Source organism: Heterodontus francisci, chromosome 4 (assembly GCF_036365525.1).
Source record: "Heterodontus francisci isolate sHetFra1 chromosome 4, sHetFra1.hap1, whole genome shotgun sequence".
NCBI classification, from domain to species: domain Eukaryota; kingdom Metazoa; phylum Chordata; class Chondrichthyes; order Heterodontiformes; family Heterodontidae; genus Heterodontus; species Heterodontus francisci.
This window is the reverse complement of record NC_090374.1, coordinates 93,120,678-93,135,653: the sequence shown is the minus strand read 5'-3', so window position 1 is coordinate 93,135,653 and position 14,976 is coordinate 93,120,678. Positions and strand designations below refer to the sequence as shown.

The 14,976-nt window shown below is 41.8% G+C and overlaps 1 protein-coding gene across 1 annotated transcript in view; it reads right to left on the bottom strand.

The window, feature by feature from the left end:
- Positions 1 to 14,976, bottom strand: part of LOC137369147 (aminopeptidase Q-like) — a 249,146-nt gene that overhangs the window by 86,320 nt on the left and 147,850 nt on the right. Inside the window, exons 8-10 of the mRNA XM_068029875.1 lie at positions 8,220 to 8,285; positions 7,986 to 8,051; positions 4,778 to 4,938 (exon numbers count right to left, since the gene is read on the bottom strand). Coding sequence (XP_067885976.1) covers positions 4,778 to 4,938; positions 7,986 to 8,051; positions 8,220 to 8,285 — 293 coding nt within the window. The remainder of the gene's footprint in view (positions 1 to 4,777; positions 4,939 to 7,985; positions 8,052 to 8,219; positions 8,286 to 14,976) is intronic.

Here is a 14,976-nt window from a genome sequence, read left to right as displayed (position 1 = left end):
CTCAGCATGTTTGCCCTCTTGAGTCAGCGGCGACTCTGTTGACTGGGTCCTGTGCACCGAATTGATGACAGCGGTGTCCCCAAAGACATGCTTTATAGCGAGCTTGCTATTGTCAGGAGACCAACAGGTCGCCCACAGTTGTGATACAAGGATGTCTGCAAGCAAGACCTCAAGTTGACCAGGATGAGTGTTAATGCATGGGAAGTCCTTGCTGCTGACTGGAGCTGCTGGAGATTGGCAGTCAGGAAGGGCATGGAGAAAGCAGAGGACAAAAGAAACAAACCAGATGGCGGAAAAGAGAGCCCGGAGGAAGGATAAAACATCAGTCAACCTGAGGCCAATGATATTCATCTGTGCCAGCTGTGGAATGGTTATTGCCACTGACAAGTCGGCCTCGACAGCCATAACAGCAGATGATGCCCCGCACTAGGGGTAGTCTTTCGATGGCGATGAAACCAAATGCCCTATATGCATGCGAGGCTGTGTCTGTTGTGAAATTCATGTACTGCCCAGATCTGGCAAAGAGGGCATCAGTGACCTGCAAGATGCAGTGGTGTGGAGTTATTTGCCAGTAAGGAACACAGCAGATCCTTGCAATGAGCCAGAACCAAAGATGTTCAAGGTCACAGTGACTTTGATGGCTACCGGCAAGACATGGCAACCAGTACCGTGAGATTTGAGGGGCTGAATTTTATGGGCCCCCTGAAATCGGTTTGAAGGCAGAGATGCTGGCCCATAGAATTGTAATGGGAGGCGGGGGGCTGAGGGCTCGTTGTCTCCCAGTTACAACCCGATTTTGTCAGGTACAGGATAGGCCAACAAGACCTTCCCTCCCAGAGGCAACCTCCCTGTGGGCTTGAGGAGGGGGGGTCTCCTCCATGGGAAATCTGTGGATCATGGAGGGCCCCTGCCAGGAAAATGTTTCTCTCTATAAACACCCCTGCACTAAATGCCCACCCTCAGCCCCCATACCAGCACCTGCCGGTCTGGCCCCAGTGACCCCGCCTCCCCTACCTTGGGTCTGGATTTCACTGCTGGGCCTGGTTCCAAGGCCTAGCAGTACAGTCAGTGGCCACTGCTCCCAGTAGCTCCACTGATACTGCTGAGATACCAACCTTGTGATTGGTTGGCATCTCTTAGAGGCGGCATCCCCGTCTTTAAAGATTAGGAGTCCCAGTTAATTGGCCCAGTGCCGTAGAATCGCTCCGGGAGGGGGCTCCAGTTGGCCAAGATGAGATTCCCCCCATTATTTTGGCCCTGCATAGGGAGCCCTGCCATGGGTACCAAATTCAGCCTGAGGTCTTCAGTGATAAGGTTACAAATGTCTATGACTATCTGCCTGGAGAATTCAGTCTCTGCAACACTGAGTCTCGGTCATCTCAAGATAGCTCTGTCTTCGGAGGTACATCCTGTGTTGATGGTATGGCCTCGATTGTCTTCCTGCCCCTCATAGAGTCATAAAGTTTTACATCACAGAAACAGGCCCTTTGGCCCAAAGTGCCTGCGCTGACCATCAAGCACCCATCCAATCTAATCCCATTTTACCATACTTGCCCTCTTTTCTCTCTTTGCCCTCCTGTTGCTCAGGGTTCCGCCCTTCCTGCAAAGCAAATGGCATGTTGGCCTTAATTGCAAGGGGATTAGAGTATAAGAATAAGGAAGTCTTGCTACAATTACATAGGGCTTTGATGAGACCATACCTGGAGTACTGTGTGCTGTTTTAGTCTCCATAACGAAGGAAGGATATCCTTGCCTTGGAGGTGGTACAGCGAATGTTCAATAGATTGGTTCCTGGGATCAGAGGGTTGTCCTATGAGGAGAGGCTGAGTAAATTGGGTCTATATTCTCTGGAGTTTAGAAGAATGAGAGGTGATCTCGTTGAAACATTCAAGTTTCTGCAGGGCCTTGATAGGGTAGATACTGAGAGATTGTTTCCCCTGGCTGGGGAAATCTAGAAGGGGTCACAGCCTCAGGCTAACGAATCAATCATTTAGGACTGAGATGAGGAGAAATTTCTTCACTCAGAGAGTTATGAATCTTTGGAATTGTCTACCCCAGATGAATGTGTATGCCCCATCATTGAATATATTCAAGACTGAGATCGACAGAATTTTGATCTCTCAGGATATCAAGGAATTACAGGGTGCAGGCAGGAAAGTGGAGTTCAGGTTGAAATCAGCCATGATCATATTGAATAGTGAAGCAGGCTCGACAGGCTGAATGGTCTACTCCTGCTGCTATTTCTTATGCTCTTATGTTCTTATAAATGCAAGTTATTTCTTTCTTTCATAGAAATGCTTTCCAATCCTGGCAACATCCTAATGCATCTACACTGTACATTGTATATGGCTTTAATGTCCTCTGCTTCATAGCTCAGTTCCCCATGTGCGACATTTAGTCCATATGTTAACTGTGTCCCTGTCAGTCCCCTGCAGATTATAACTAGTTCCATAAATTAACAGCATCCTTGCCAGTCTCAAAAGAATCAAATCCTGGCTACCAGTACTGCATTTTCTGGAGCCTTGATGGAGTGAGTGGCTTACAGGGCTAAGTTGGGGGCCAAGAATAGATGCCCAAATAAAGCCAGCAAGGAACAAGGACTCGAATAGACTACTGGTAAGGTTGTAGAAGTGGCTTGAAGAAAAAATAATTATTAGTCGGCCAGTTTTGTTAAAAAATAATTTTTCCCTGAATTGACGGGAGTGCTGAGTGGCAATAGCAGGAAACTAGTGAATGAGTTATGAGTGAAAGCTTACGATTCCACTCCTCAATTACCCAATTGTCAAATTGGCAATTGCAGCTTTGCATCTTTGTAAATACAAAACCCATTCTAAATGTGGACACAGGAATTTATGATGACAAGAAGTTGGCAGAAAGAGTGTGACAAAATATAACAATTCATATACAGGCAGGAAGTGTGTGCAATAAGACATACATAGATATAATGGTGGAAATATTGGTAGGCAGAGAAGATTGATTTATCTATTGGGATAACGGCTGATAATCTTGGATAGTGATGGGAGGAGGGATCTTTGTGATATCTTTATTTTTTCTTGATTTTGTTTTCCTTCCTCAGAATATTCCTTATACATAATTATAATTCAGCAGCCCACTGGTATTATGTTGCATTGTAAGGGACAAATATTTTGTGAAAGATTATATGGGTATAAATAATTTCACTTACCAATTCTCTGGAGACACATTGGTATCATAGCTTGATTGAACTACCACAAAATGATCTTAAGTGGTGTGGAAGGGATCTCTCCCAGGCCAGTTTGCCTTGTTCTCAATCCTTCAGGTAACCCAGGTCAACATGACCAAAATTTGTTTCTGGAGTGAAGTTTGACCTGATACCACAGTGGCATAATGTTTTTGAGCACCAAGTCAAGGCATGATGGGATGCAGGTTCACACCTGTGATTTTCCCCATATGCCGATGACAACAAACTGGGAGGGGTGACAAACAGTGAAGATGATATGAACTGCCTGCAACAGGACATAGATAGGTTAGCAGAATGGGCAGACGAGTGGCAGATGGAATTTAATACTGACAAATGTGAGGTGATACATTTGGACAGAAGGAAAATGGAGCGGCAATATATATATAATGGCACAGTTCTAAAGAGTATGTAGGAGCAGAGGGACCTTGGAGTGCATGTGCATTGATCTTTGAAGATGACAGGACATATTGAGAGAGTGGTTAGTAAAGCATATGGGATCTTGGTCTTCAAAAATAGAGACATAGAGTACAAAGGCAGGAAAGTTATGCTGAACCTTTATAAAGCTCTGGTTAGGCTCCAACTGGAGTATTGCATCCAGTTCCGGTCACCACACTTTAGGAAGGATGCGAGGGTCCTTGAGAGGGTGCAGAGGAGATTTACTGGAATGGTTCCAGGGATGGGGGATTTTAGTTACAAGGCTAGGTTAGAACTAGAGTTGTTCTCCTGAACAAAGGAGATTGAGAGGAGATTTAATAGAAATGTTCAGGATTATGACAGGTTTAGATAATTTAGACAAGGAAAAGCTGTTCCCATTAACTAATGGTACAAGGACTAGGGGGCACATTGAAGGTTTTGAGCGAGATGCAGGGGAATTATGAGGAAGAACTTTTCTACGCAGTGGTAATGACCTGGAACTCACTCCCCACAAGGGTGGTGGAAGCGGAGACAATCTTCAAAAGGAAATTGGATGGTCACTTGAAGGAAATAGACTTGCAGGGCTACGGGAATTGAGCAGGGAAGTGGGACTGACTGAATAGCTCCACGGAGAGCCGGCATGGACTTGATAGGCTGAATGGCCTCCTTCTGAGCCATATATGGCTATGTTGAAATTCCAAACTCAGTAATGCTGCTGTGAGGAGGAGATGAAATTCAACAGAGGATTCACCCAAAGTCACCTCACCCGGTAGCTGGTCTCAGAATGGCAGAGGCAGAGACTTGATATTAGATCTTCTAATTAGTCTTTTGACTTCAGATGATGTCCAATATGGGAGCTTCAGAAGAGGACAGGAATTAAAATACTTTTTAAAGAAGGATTCTCAGCTTAATAGCAACAAAAGTACCTTATCCAATAGCGTTTTAGTATAATGATCAGGATGTAATCTAGTAAAAGGTTGCAAAAGCATTCAAATAAATACTGCATTATATGAAGGTCAAAATATACAGCTCAAATTTAGGGATGGAAATAATTCTGCTCTCTGGTTGAAAGTTGCAGTTACCTACCTATTGCTGGTGAGAAAGAAGAATGATTGACATTAGAAAATAGAATATCATACATACTTTGAAATTCTGTTTTCCTCTGATTTTCCAAAACGTTCCTGTGTTATGGTGCCACTTGACGTATTAACTGTTATAACAGGGAATCCTTCCTGCATTGTCCATGTGTCCATGATGAATTTTATCGATGCTGGCAGCTTAACAACATCCTGACTATCTATAGCCTAGTGAAGCAAAAGTCACTAATTAGTGATTTATTAATTATGCTTCTACTGTATGTACTGACTATTATTTCACAATAATCAAGTGTTGAGTGGCACTCAATAAGCTCAAAAACATTATGTTCAAATCATTAATCCTTCAAGATGAATATCCTAAAACTCTCTCCGAGAGTGTGAAAGGTATCTGCCACAACAACTTCTACTGACAAAAAAATACTCAGTATAGAATAAAATAAAATTTGGCCGACTTTTAATTATTGATCTCGACTATGAATAATAAATCCTTAATTAAATGTGCATTGCATCCAGTCAAACAAGAAGTATAATTTCCAATATGTCATAAGAATGAAATGTAACTATTATGCAAACCATAAGGCTGAATAGGAATGCTTTATAACTAATTTAAAAAAGCTGAAGTCTGTTCAGACACTGTAATGAGTTTGAAAGAAATGGTCACTAAAAACAAATGAAGCCAGTCTGTAATAAAAAAGTCACAGCATTTGCTGTTCTTGAGGATTTTAAATCTCAAATACATCCACATGTTCCAAAAGGTTTTGATTAAAGGGATAAGATTTTTGTATGACAGCAACTTTGAATACTTTTCTTATAAGTAACTCGAAAAATGTGTCTTTCTATTTGCTATGGAATTTCGAACTTTAGGTTGATATATGTTTGTTCTATACTTATATGGTTTCCCATTTGAGACGATGGTTTCATTGTTTGTAATCTAAGTAAATCTTAATAAAAGGTATCAGGCAAATTACTGCATGATATTAGGGGATTTACTAGACAAAATCTAAATAGTATAGAATTTTAGATATGATGCAATAACAAATTGGTTGTGTTTTCAACAAATTGTAAAATCAAGTGATGCAACTTATATACCAAATACTTCATCATGTCCTAATTACCCTGAAGGTGAAATAAGGCACATTTTCCTATCCATTTCAATGAGGATGGAGCTCTCCTAAAGCTATAGGTCATTTTCCCTTCATAGGTTTCAAACAAAATATATAGAAAAATGCGTCAAATAATCATTTGTCAGACTGGTTTTAATATTCATGGGTAATGTTCCCTCAAACTTCTAATTGCACCGAGCGGTCCAAAGAACAAAGAACAAAGAACAAAGATAATTACAGCACAGGAACAGGCCCTTCGGCCCTCCAAGCCTGCGCCGATCCAGATCCTCTCTCTACACATGTCGCCTATTTTCTAAGGTTCTGTATCTCTTTTCTTCCTGCCCATTCATGTATCTGTCTAGATACATCTTAAAAGACTCCATCGTGCCCGCGTCTACCACCTCCGCTGGCAACGCGTTCCAGGTGCCCACCACCCTCTGCGTAAAGAACTTTCCACGCATATCCCCCCTAAACATTTCCCCTTTCACTTTGAACTCGTGTCCTCTCGTAATTGAAACCCCCACTCTGGGAAAAAGCCTCTTGCTGTCCACCCTGTCTATACCTCTCATGATTTTGTACACCTCAATCAGGTCCCCCCTCAACCTCCGTCTTTCTAATGAAAATAATCCTAATCTGCTCAACCTCTCTTCATAGCTAGCGCCCTCCATACCAGGCAACATCCTGGTGAACCTCCTCTGCACCCTCTCCAAAGCATCCACATTCTTTTGATAATGTGGCGACCAGAACTGTACGCAGTATTCCAAATGTGGCCGAACCAAAGTCCGATACAACCGTAACATGACCTGCCAACTCTTGTACTCAATGCCCCGTCCGATGAAGGAAAGCATGCCGTATGCCTTCTTGACCACTCTATTTACCTGCGTTGCCACCTTCAGGGAACAGTGGACCTGAACACCCAAATCTCTCTGGACATCAATTTTCCCCAGGACTTTTCCATTTACTGTATAGTTCACTCTTGAATTGGATCTTCCAAAATGCATCACCTCGCATTTGCCCTGATTGAACTCCATCTGCCATTTCTCTGCCCAACTCTCTAATCTATCTATATTCTGCTATATCCCTTTAAGACTGATGCGTGACTGCCCATATGTGCATCATAGAGGCATCATTGCTTGTGCGCGGCCTGTTTGTTCCCTGCACGGTATGTTCCCAATTGCTACGCAGCTGCATACCCATGCAGCTTAGAGGAAGCATTGTTCATGGGCTGAAGGATCTTCTCTTTAGGCTACTACTAAAGTTATCACAATTTCAAATGTGATATTAACAATATTTGGTGGTGGACCACTATGGACAGAGGTCAACTGCTTTTAGTTTGACACATCACCAGCTATGTTATTCCAATGTAGCGTGAGTAGTGCACAGCATATGACCTGATAATATGGCATCACCTAGATCATGACATAAGAGTGGGATTAATCAATCATTCTTATAAACTGCCAGGGGAAAATAATCAATTCCCTGAACTAATGCATTTCTATTTCCAATTGGAAACAGGATCATGGAATCGTGTTATGTGCTATTTAGGTCAATATTTCTCTTTCTTTCAATACGATCAGTCACATGGAATGGTTCCTTATACTGTTTGGGCCATGTGTGTGCATTCCTAACGAACTACACTAAAGTTTAGGAGGTTTTTCTTTTCACAGAGGGTTGTGTCCTTTGGCATAAGCTGCTGACTTGAACAGTGGGTGAAGACAACAAGATGGGATGAGTGCTTCTTCACAATGGAGAGAAAAACAGGTTGTATCTCCCATATTTCTGACAATTGGCTACATGATTACATTACTGGAAGCTCAGCAGCAGCTGTCTAGCCCAAGTGCTTCGTCAGGAAAAGTGTAGAGTGCTCATAAAGTTGTTACCATCATGGAAGGGTTAAAAGTGAGAGTTATGATCCAAAGGTATGATGCGAATTGCACCCCATTTTACACATATTATGGTGGTATCAAAGTGTCACACATAAAAAATAGGTTCTAATAAAACAATTTAATTTGACACATATACACCATACATTGTAGTAGCCCAACTATGAAACAGGAAAGGAACAAAAAAAAAAAATCAAAAATCCACAGGATCAGTATGCAAAACTGTACAATATTACATGAAGTCCATTTAAACATATGCTAAACCCACCATCTGCAAATGATTCCACATGTCATCTGTAACAGCATTTGAATAGGAAAAGGTCTTGAGGTATGACTGTAAAACAAAGAGGAAAATTGAAATGCCATATTTGAAGAAATAAAGACCAGCACCTGCTGTGCAGAAAACTGACTCTTGAAGCTGTTTCAAATCATATTGTGAATCATTATTTCGGTTAATAAAGAGATTACTGACTTAAACCAGGAAAAATCTTTTTAAACTCACTCTGATCCCTTTTACAAACAGCTCCTCTGTCATAAAATTGGAGACCATATGTATAATGGAGGCACCCTATGGTAGGAAGAGGAAAATGGTTTAAGCATTAATATAATAGTCATGTAATATATTAGACACCTGACTACTAATATTTACAATGTGAAAATTTAATGTCACAAGAAATTAAAGACAACAAACTTCTACAATGTCAAGTTACAAAATACATTAATAAATTGATAGTATTAGGATCATATGAATGCATGGCCAGGAGTAGACTATTCAGCCCCTTCAGCCTATTCTGCCATTCAATTAGATCACAGCTGATCTGTATCTTAACTGGATTTACCCATCTTGGTTCGAATACCCTTAATACCCTTGTCTAACCAAAATCTATCAATCTTAGTTTTGAAATTTTCAACAGACCTGGCCCCAATAGCTTTTTCAGGGAGAGAATTCCAGATTTTCACTATTCTTTGTGTGAAGACATGTTCTCTGCCATCATCCCTGAACAACCTAGTTCTAATTTTAAGGTTTTGCTCCCTTCTTCTGGACTCCTCGACCAGAGAAATAGTTTCTCTCTGCCTAACCTATTAACAGCTTTAATTGTCTTAAATACAACAATTAAATCACCCCTTAATCTTCTAAATGCAAAGAAAGACAAGCCTAGTCTATGCAACCTGTACTCAAAATTTAACCCTTTTATCCCAGTATCATTCTGGTGAATGTGCAGTGGCTCTTACTGAAGGCCACTATATCCTTCCTGAGGTGTGCTGCATGCAACTGAATGGAGTACTACAAATGGGGTCTAACTAGGGCTTTATAACTGTAGCATAACTTACACTGCTTTGTATTCCAGCCCCCTTGAGATAAAGGCTAACACTCCATTAGTCTTTTTAATTTTTTTTTATACCTGTATTTTATCTGATTCATTTTGTTATATTTTTGATACTTTTTATTCAGGACTTTATCAAACTAAAAATATAGAGAAACTATAAGTATATATAGCCAAAATAGAGAGACAGTAACAAATACCAAATGCAACAGGGTAGACACATGCAATACCCACAGGATGAAAAAGATGTAATAAGAGAGCATGAAATACCTGGCTATTCATTCTGTTAAATAGGGACAAGGTAGTGAAGAACAAGAATTTGAGCAGGCAGCCCATTCTGTGGTCTAGAGGAGAGATCCAAAGCTGCCCAAGCCAAAGCTTGAGGAATCCAGTGGCAGGCTGTCCCAGCTACCTATCACACATTTCACACCAATGAGATGGGAAGTCTTTGAAAGAAGAATGGGGTAGAAAACAAGTAAAGAAGGGGTAAAAGACAGGCACACTGGTAAGTAAAGAAAGTGAATCCCAAAATGTGCTGGTTCAGCTACCCTCAAGAGAGCAGATAAAGAAATTACTCCTTGGATCACAGCTTTGGCTACTTTCCTTACCCCAAACAAGTTTTACTGAAAAACCACAGAAGAGCTGACCTTGTGGAATTTGTCTTGCCTCAGCCTCAATTTAGACATGATTGATTGGGAAATGCTTCATCGCACTTGGGTCCACATGGATTGTGATGGGAGGCTCACCTGGCGCTATATTCCCTGAATATTGCTTCATGTAGCAAATAGCAGAGTTTGAGTAGGCAATGCATTCCATGGTGGGAAAGGTTCTCCACAGGCAAGCCAAATGGATCAAGCATAGGGGATATTAAAGGTACAGGCTAATAACGCTGAAGAGCTGAGTTCCAAAAAAAGTGCAATTTAGGCCTCTGATTTCAGTCTAACTTCCGTCATGCTCATACTATAATTCAAGAGTTTAAAGAAACAGATCATGATGCAAGATACTCTTTGCTTTGTTCAGCTTGAAAAGAAATGCTTCCTGAAATTATAGCAGCTATTGCTAAGTTGTTCAGGGCATAAATGACTAAAGCTGACCATTCTTGATATTTTGTTCACTTCCTCAGTGAGAATGATTTCATGGTCATCAGAAGAATCCAGACCTGTAAATGCTGAGGGCTGTGGTGATCTTATTTTTACAGTTAAGATTACATTGCTTGTGGACCATGGCTTTAACTCATCATGGAGCAAGTCACAGACTCGGTCGAGGTAAAACTCCTTTCTAAAGCTCACCCATTATACGGTCAGCTCCTTGCACATCTCCTCAAAATGTCAGTCAAGGCATATACACTCTGTGGGACAGGTACCGATGTGTGGGGGGGGGGCCTGGCTGAATTGCTGATCCTTCACTCTCCATGCTTTCTATCTGTGGTATTCTTCCTTCGTTTTGTCCTCCTCCATAACAATGGAGCCAGCAAAAGAACCATTTTATTTCTCAAAAGGAATGGAAAATAGTTGTGTAGATTCATAGCATGACAATGGCTTTGATGCTTCCTGGAGCAGCAGTTTTGTGTGTGTTTCAGTTGCCTGCGCACCTGAAAATCTAGCTATAATTTTAACAGAGCTTCTAAACAGACCCAATTACAGGCAGTTTATTTATAAATTCTGTAACTTGTGCTTACTCTGCTAAAAAATTTTAGTCCTGAACGTTCCAGGTAACAAGAATACCAGGGTAGGTATAACATGATAAGATGCAGACAAATGAAAGATGCAGACAAAAGTTGACTCCACTATAGCTCAGTAATCTACCTTAATTCCAACCTCAGAACCCCTACTATACCAATGTAATATTTTCCATTTCGCACACAAGCCATCATGTAGTGTTCCTGAGATTTCACTTTAATAATAAATTAGGGGCATTTTAGCACTATAGGCTGCTGCCGCAAAAAGTGGATCAACATTGCCCTAAATCATGTCAAATAGAGCCCTTACAGCCAATAATAAGACAAAACTTTCAGCCCATCAGTCTGGGCTAGATTTGAACCCAAGCCCTAGCAGTGTAAAGAGTGGTTTAATTACTTGACATCCCTTACCTCGAAACTGATATAGCCCTATTAGATTTTGGCCCCTTTAAAAAACTTATTTTCATCATTGAATTTCTGTAATAGCTTGCATTATATAGCTTTTTGAACATCAAGATGGATTCTATTAGAAAGCAAAACTTTATTACAGATGTCTACAACCAATTACACATTCCCTTTACCCTCCCTTCCACAAGACTTTCATTTTCAAGACTGCTGCCATTTGTAGCTAAACCAGCAGAAGATGCTGGGTTGAGCTGTACAGCAAAGATATCTCCCCAAGCCATTTTCTTTCCTTCCAGACAACCTATCAAAGACTTGTAAAGCTGAACTGTGGTAAATGTAAAAGTGTGAATGCCAATGAATACTGAAATTTGAATCTGAGTTTCCTCACTGAGAGTCCACATCCTCACATTGTTTTTAGAATGTATCCACTAATGAGAGGAATGACAAATAAACTTGACGTGATCGTTATGGAGCAAAGTTTTACTTGGATGTTCTAGAATATCAGTAACACAATCTTGATAGGTCTGAATAAATTAATAAGTACATAATGACCTGGATTTTCTGGTAAGAATAACTGAGGTTATCAGCGCTCACCTATATTATGGAATAAATTGTACAGCAAATTCTGGCATATGTGCATGCGTAGTAAAATATAATTCCAGAAGTTGCTGTCTGATTTGCCCCATTCCTCCACAAGCTTGGCTACAGTGGTATCTTGCTGACAGACTCAGCATTCAAACACACAAAGAACGTGAAGTTGCTGTACCTACCCCCTAGATACACAGTAAACATGTCAAAAAAAATGTTAGGCCTTGCCTGTTCAAATGTAAGTGAACTTTGTAAAAGAATGATGGGACTTAATTGCTACAAAATAACCTTTCTGACACTGCAAATTAACTTTTACAAATGTGAAGTCTCATACTTTCACATTTAAATTATTGCTGGAGATTTTATAAAAATTTTAAATTTTTTTGTACATTTTCTTTCTGGCTTTTTTTTTATCTCTCTTAAACCCATTTTTCTTTCCCTCTATTTTCTTTTCTTTACATGATTTTATGTTTAATTACATATTAAAGCTTACACTTTCTGGGTTAGACTCTGCATGGCTCAGTAAGGATTCTTTAATCTGATTGGTTGACACAGGACCCAGATCCCTTGTAGATGGCAACATGTGGAAATGGGTCTCTAATTACTATAAGCTGCCATGCACAACCCCACTAAAAGTCTGCAGGTTGCTGTAAGCATAATAAGTAGCGAGTGCTGTTCATTTACCACTGATTGCAAAATCTGGGCCCTTATGGTGTCACCTTTGATTTTGAGAATTTAATGAACTTTCACTTTCTACCCAGTCCCCATCTGCACCTTAGCTCGATCCATCTCTGACTTTTTCTTCACTTCCTGATCTTGTCCCATTTTATCTCTGGTGATCCTTGCACAGACATCTATTATAGGCCTACCCACAACTACCTTGGAGTATGCTTCTTTACATCCAGCTTCCTGTAAAGACTCCATCTCTTTATCCCAGCTTCTCCATTTCTATTGCATCTGCTCTAATAACTTCAACTTCAGCAGCAGATCTTCTGAAACTCTTCCTTTATCCTTGATCAATGTTTCCTCTCTACAGTGGTTAACAGAGCCTTCAGCCACATCCATCCCATTTCCTGTGGCGAGGGTAAGCACTGCACCATCCTCTCTGCCAAGTTGGAGTCAGACCCAAAATCCGGAATCATTACAGTGCAGAAGGCGGCCATTCAGCACATCATGTCCACACTGCTTCTCTGAAAGAGCAATTCCCTCAGTTCCATTCCCCTGCCTTCTCCCCGTAACCCTGCACATTCTTCCTTTTCATATAACTATCTAATTACCTCCACGTTCCTTGAGCATGACAGGAGCCTGTCTGGCAGGCCAGCCAATGCAACCAGCATCTTGGTATTCATGTTAATCAGCACTCTCCTGTATGCTGCCCCACTGAAGTCCTCATCCGAGTCCTCTGTAGCAGAGTTGTTTGCTGACAGGGGTCACAGATTGCCCACAGAGGAGGGTGCCCCAACCCAAGCCAGCAGGGAGGTGACCTTGTTTTGCTGGGTTACCTCCCCACATGGCAGAGGTAGCAGTGGGGGAAAGAGGTCCTTAAGTGGCTGTTAATAGGCCAAGAACCTCAATTGGTCTCTGGCAGGAAGGCCTATCCCGCCCCCGACTAAATTGCGGAGCAACGGGAAGGTGACAGGCCCTCCATCCCGGCCTCCTATCTCAATTCTATGGGCACCTCCCTACCTCCTAGCATGTCTCCAGAGGGCACATTAAGTTCAGCCTTCAGAGTGAGTGACCTCCTCTGAGGAAATGTCATCATCCTCCTGCACCGCCTCTGCTGTATGCTTAAAGGCTCTGTGGGAGATTAAAGTCTTGAATTAGAACTGGCATATGTTTTAAGAGATCAGTATCAGTGGCTGTTGACATCAAGTCAGCATGTGTGAGTGCTGTCTGCCATGTGACTGATACTTAATTTTGTTACCAGGTAGCTGAGAAGCCCCCATCTTCCCATCTCCAATGTCTAAGCATGCTGAGACTCCACTGATGTCCAGTGCATCCTCCTGTGTAGCTATCAGTTGTGAGATCAGTGGGAGGGCCACCTTCAGTTCTCTGCTTTTCCCTCATGTTCTGTGCTCTCTTCTCCTTTGCAAGAGGTAATAAAATAGACTCATGAATGATAATAATGGAATGTATTGAACAGATGGATGGACAGCATTTGTAAGGGTGACTTTGAGGAAGAGGTATGACATTGCAGAATGATGAGGGTGAGTGCCAATGGTGGTGGACGAATGGGCTTGTGAGGAAGTGCATAGACAGAGAAGGATGGGTGAATCTGCAAGGTGAGGGAGGCGTCACTACAGAGAGGCACAGCTTTTCAGCATTCTGCCACTTTCTTGTGTTCTGCTCCCAACTCCAGAATCCATTAAATATCATATTTGCAATGTCCCTTTAAATACTGGAGTTGAAATCTTCATCATACCGACTCAACCAAATTGGTTGGGAAACCCAGAAATAATATGGTGAACAAGCTTTGAACTGACACTGACACTGAAAAGCTAATTTAATGCTTTCCAGTGCATACAGGGCAGGAGTCAGCAATGGGTCTGTACACCGACATGAGCGTCTGTGGTAAAAACTTTGAGGTCTGTGGTAATTTAAATGTCCTACTCCAAGCCTTTAAACTTATGTTTCAAAATAAAATTAAATTTTAAAACACAAGTTCAAAGGCTTGGAGCAACTGAAATTATCAGGAGCGAAAGTAATTACAAAGGATTAGGATCCTCGGGGCATTAAGCTAGGTCCTACAGCCCGGCAAAGTTTTGTATCCAACCAGCCAATCAAAAGTGCAAATAGTTTGCCTGTTGGCGAACCTCCATCGACTAGGAGCACGGGGGAGACAGAACTCGCTGGGAAGACTGTTGCCGTCAATCAAGTGCTTGCTGTCCATGTCCGGCCTGCAGAATCAGCCATGAAGAGAATTGATGTTAGTAGAATAGATAGGATAGTGCACAGGAAAGCAATGGTAGAACTGGAAAGGCAAGACTTCTTTGAGCCAGAGCAAGCTGTTTTTTTTCAGGCAGGCATTCCATGTTCTCAGCTCTCCAAAGAACCTGGTTTCTCTCAGAGTGCAGGGCCGGCACTGAGCAGCCATGTATTTCTGCTCCTGGTGCATGGTGAGGGGGATGGAGAGAGAGGGGGGAGAGAGAGGGAGAGAGAAAGGGAAGAGAGAGAATGGAGGTGGGAGGGGGACAGAGGGGGTGGGGAGAGACAGAGAGGGAGACAGAGATGATGAGAGAGAGGGGCAGAGAGAGAGGGAGGAG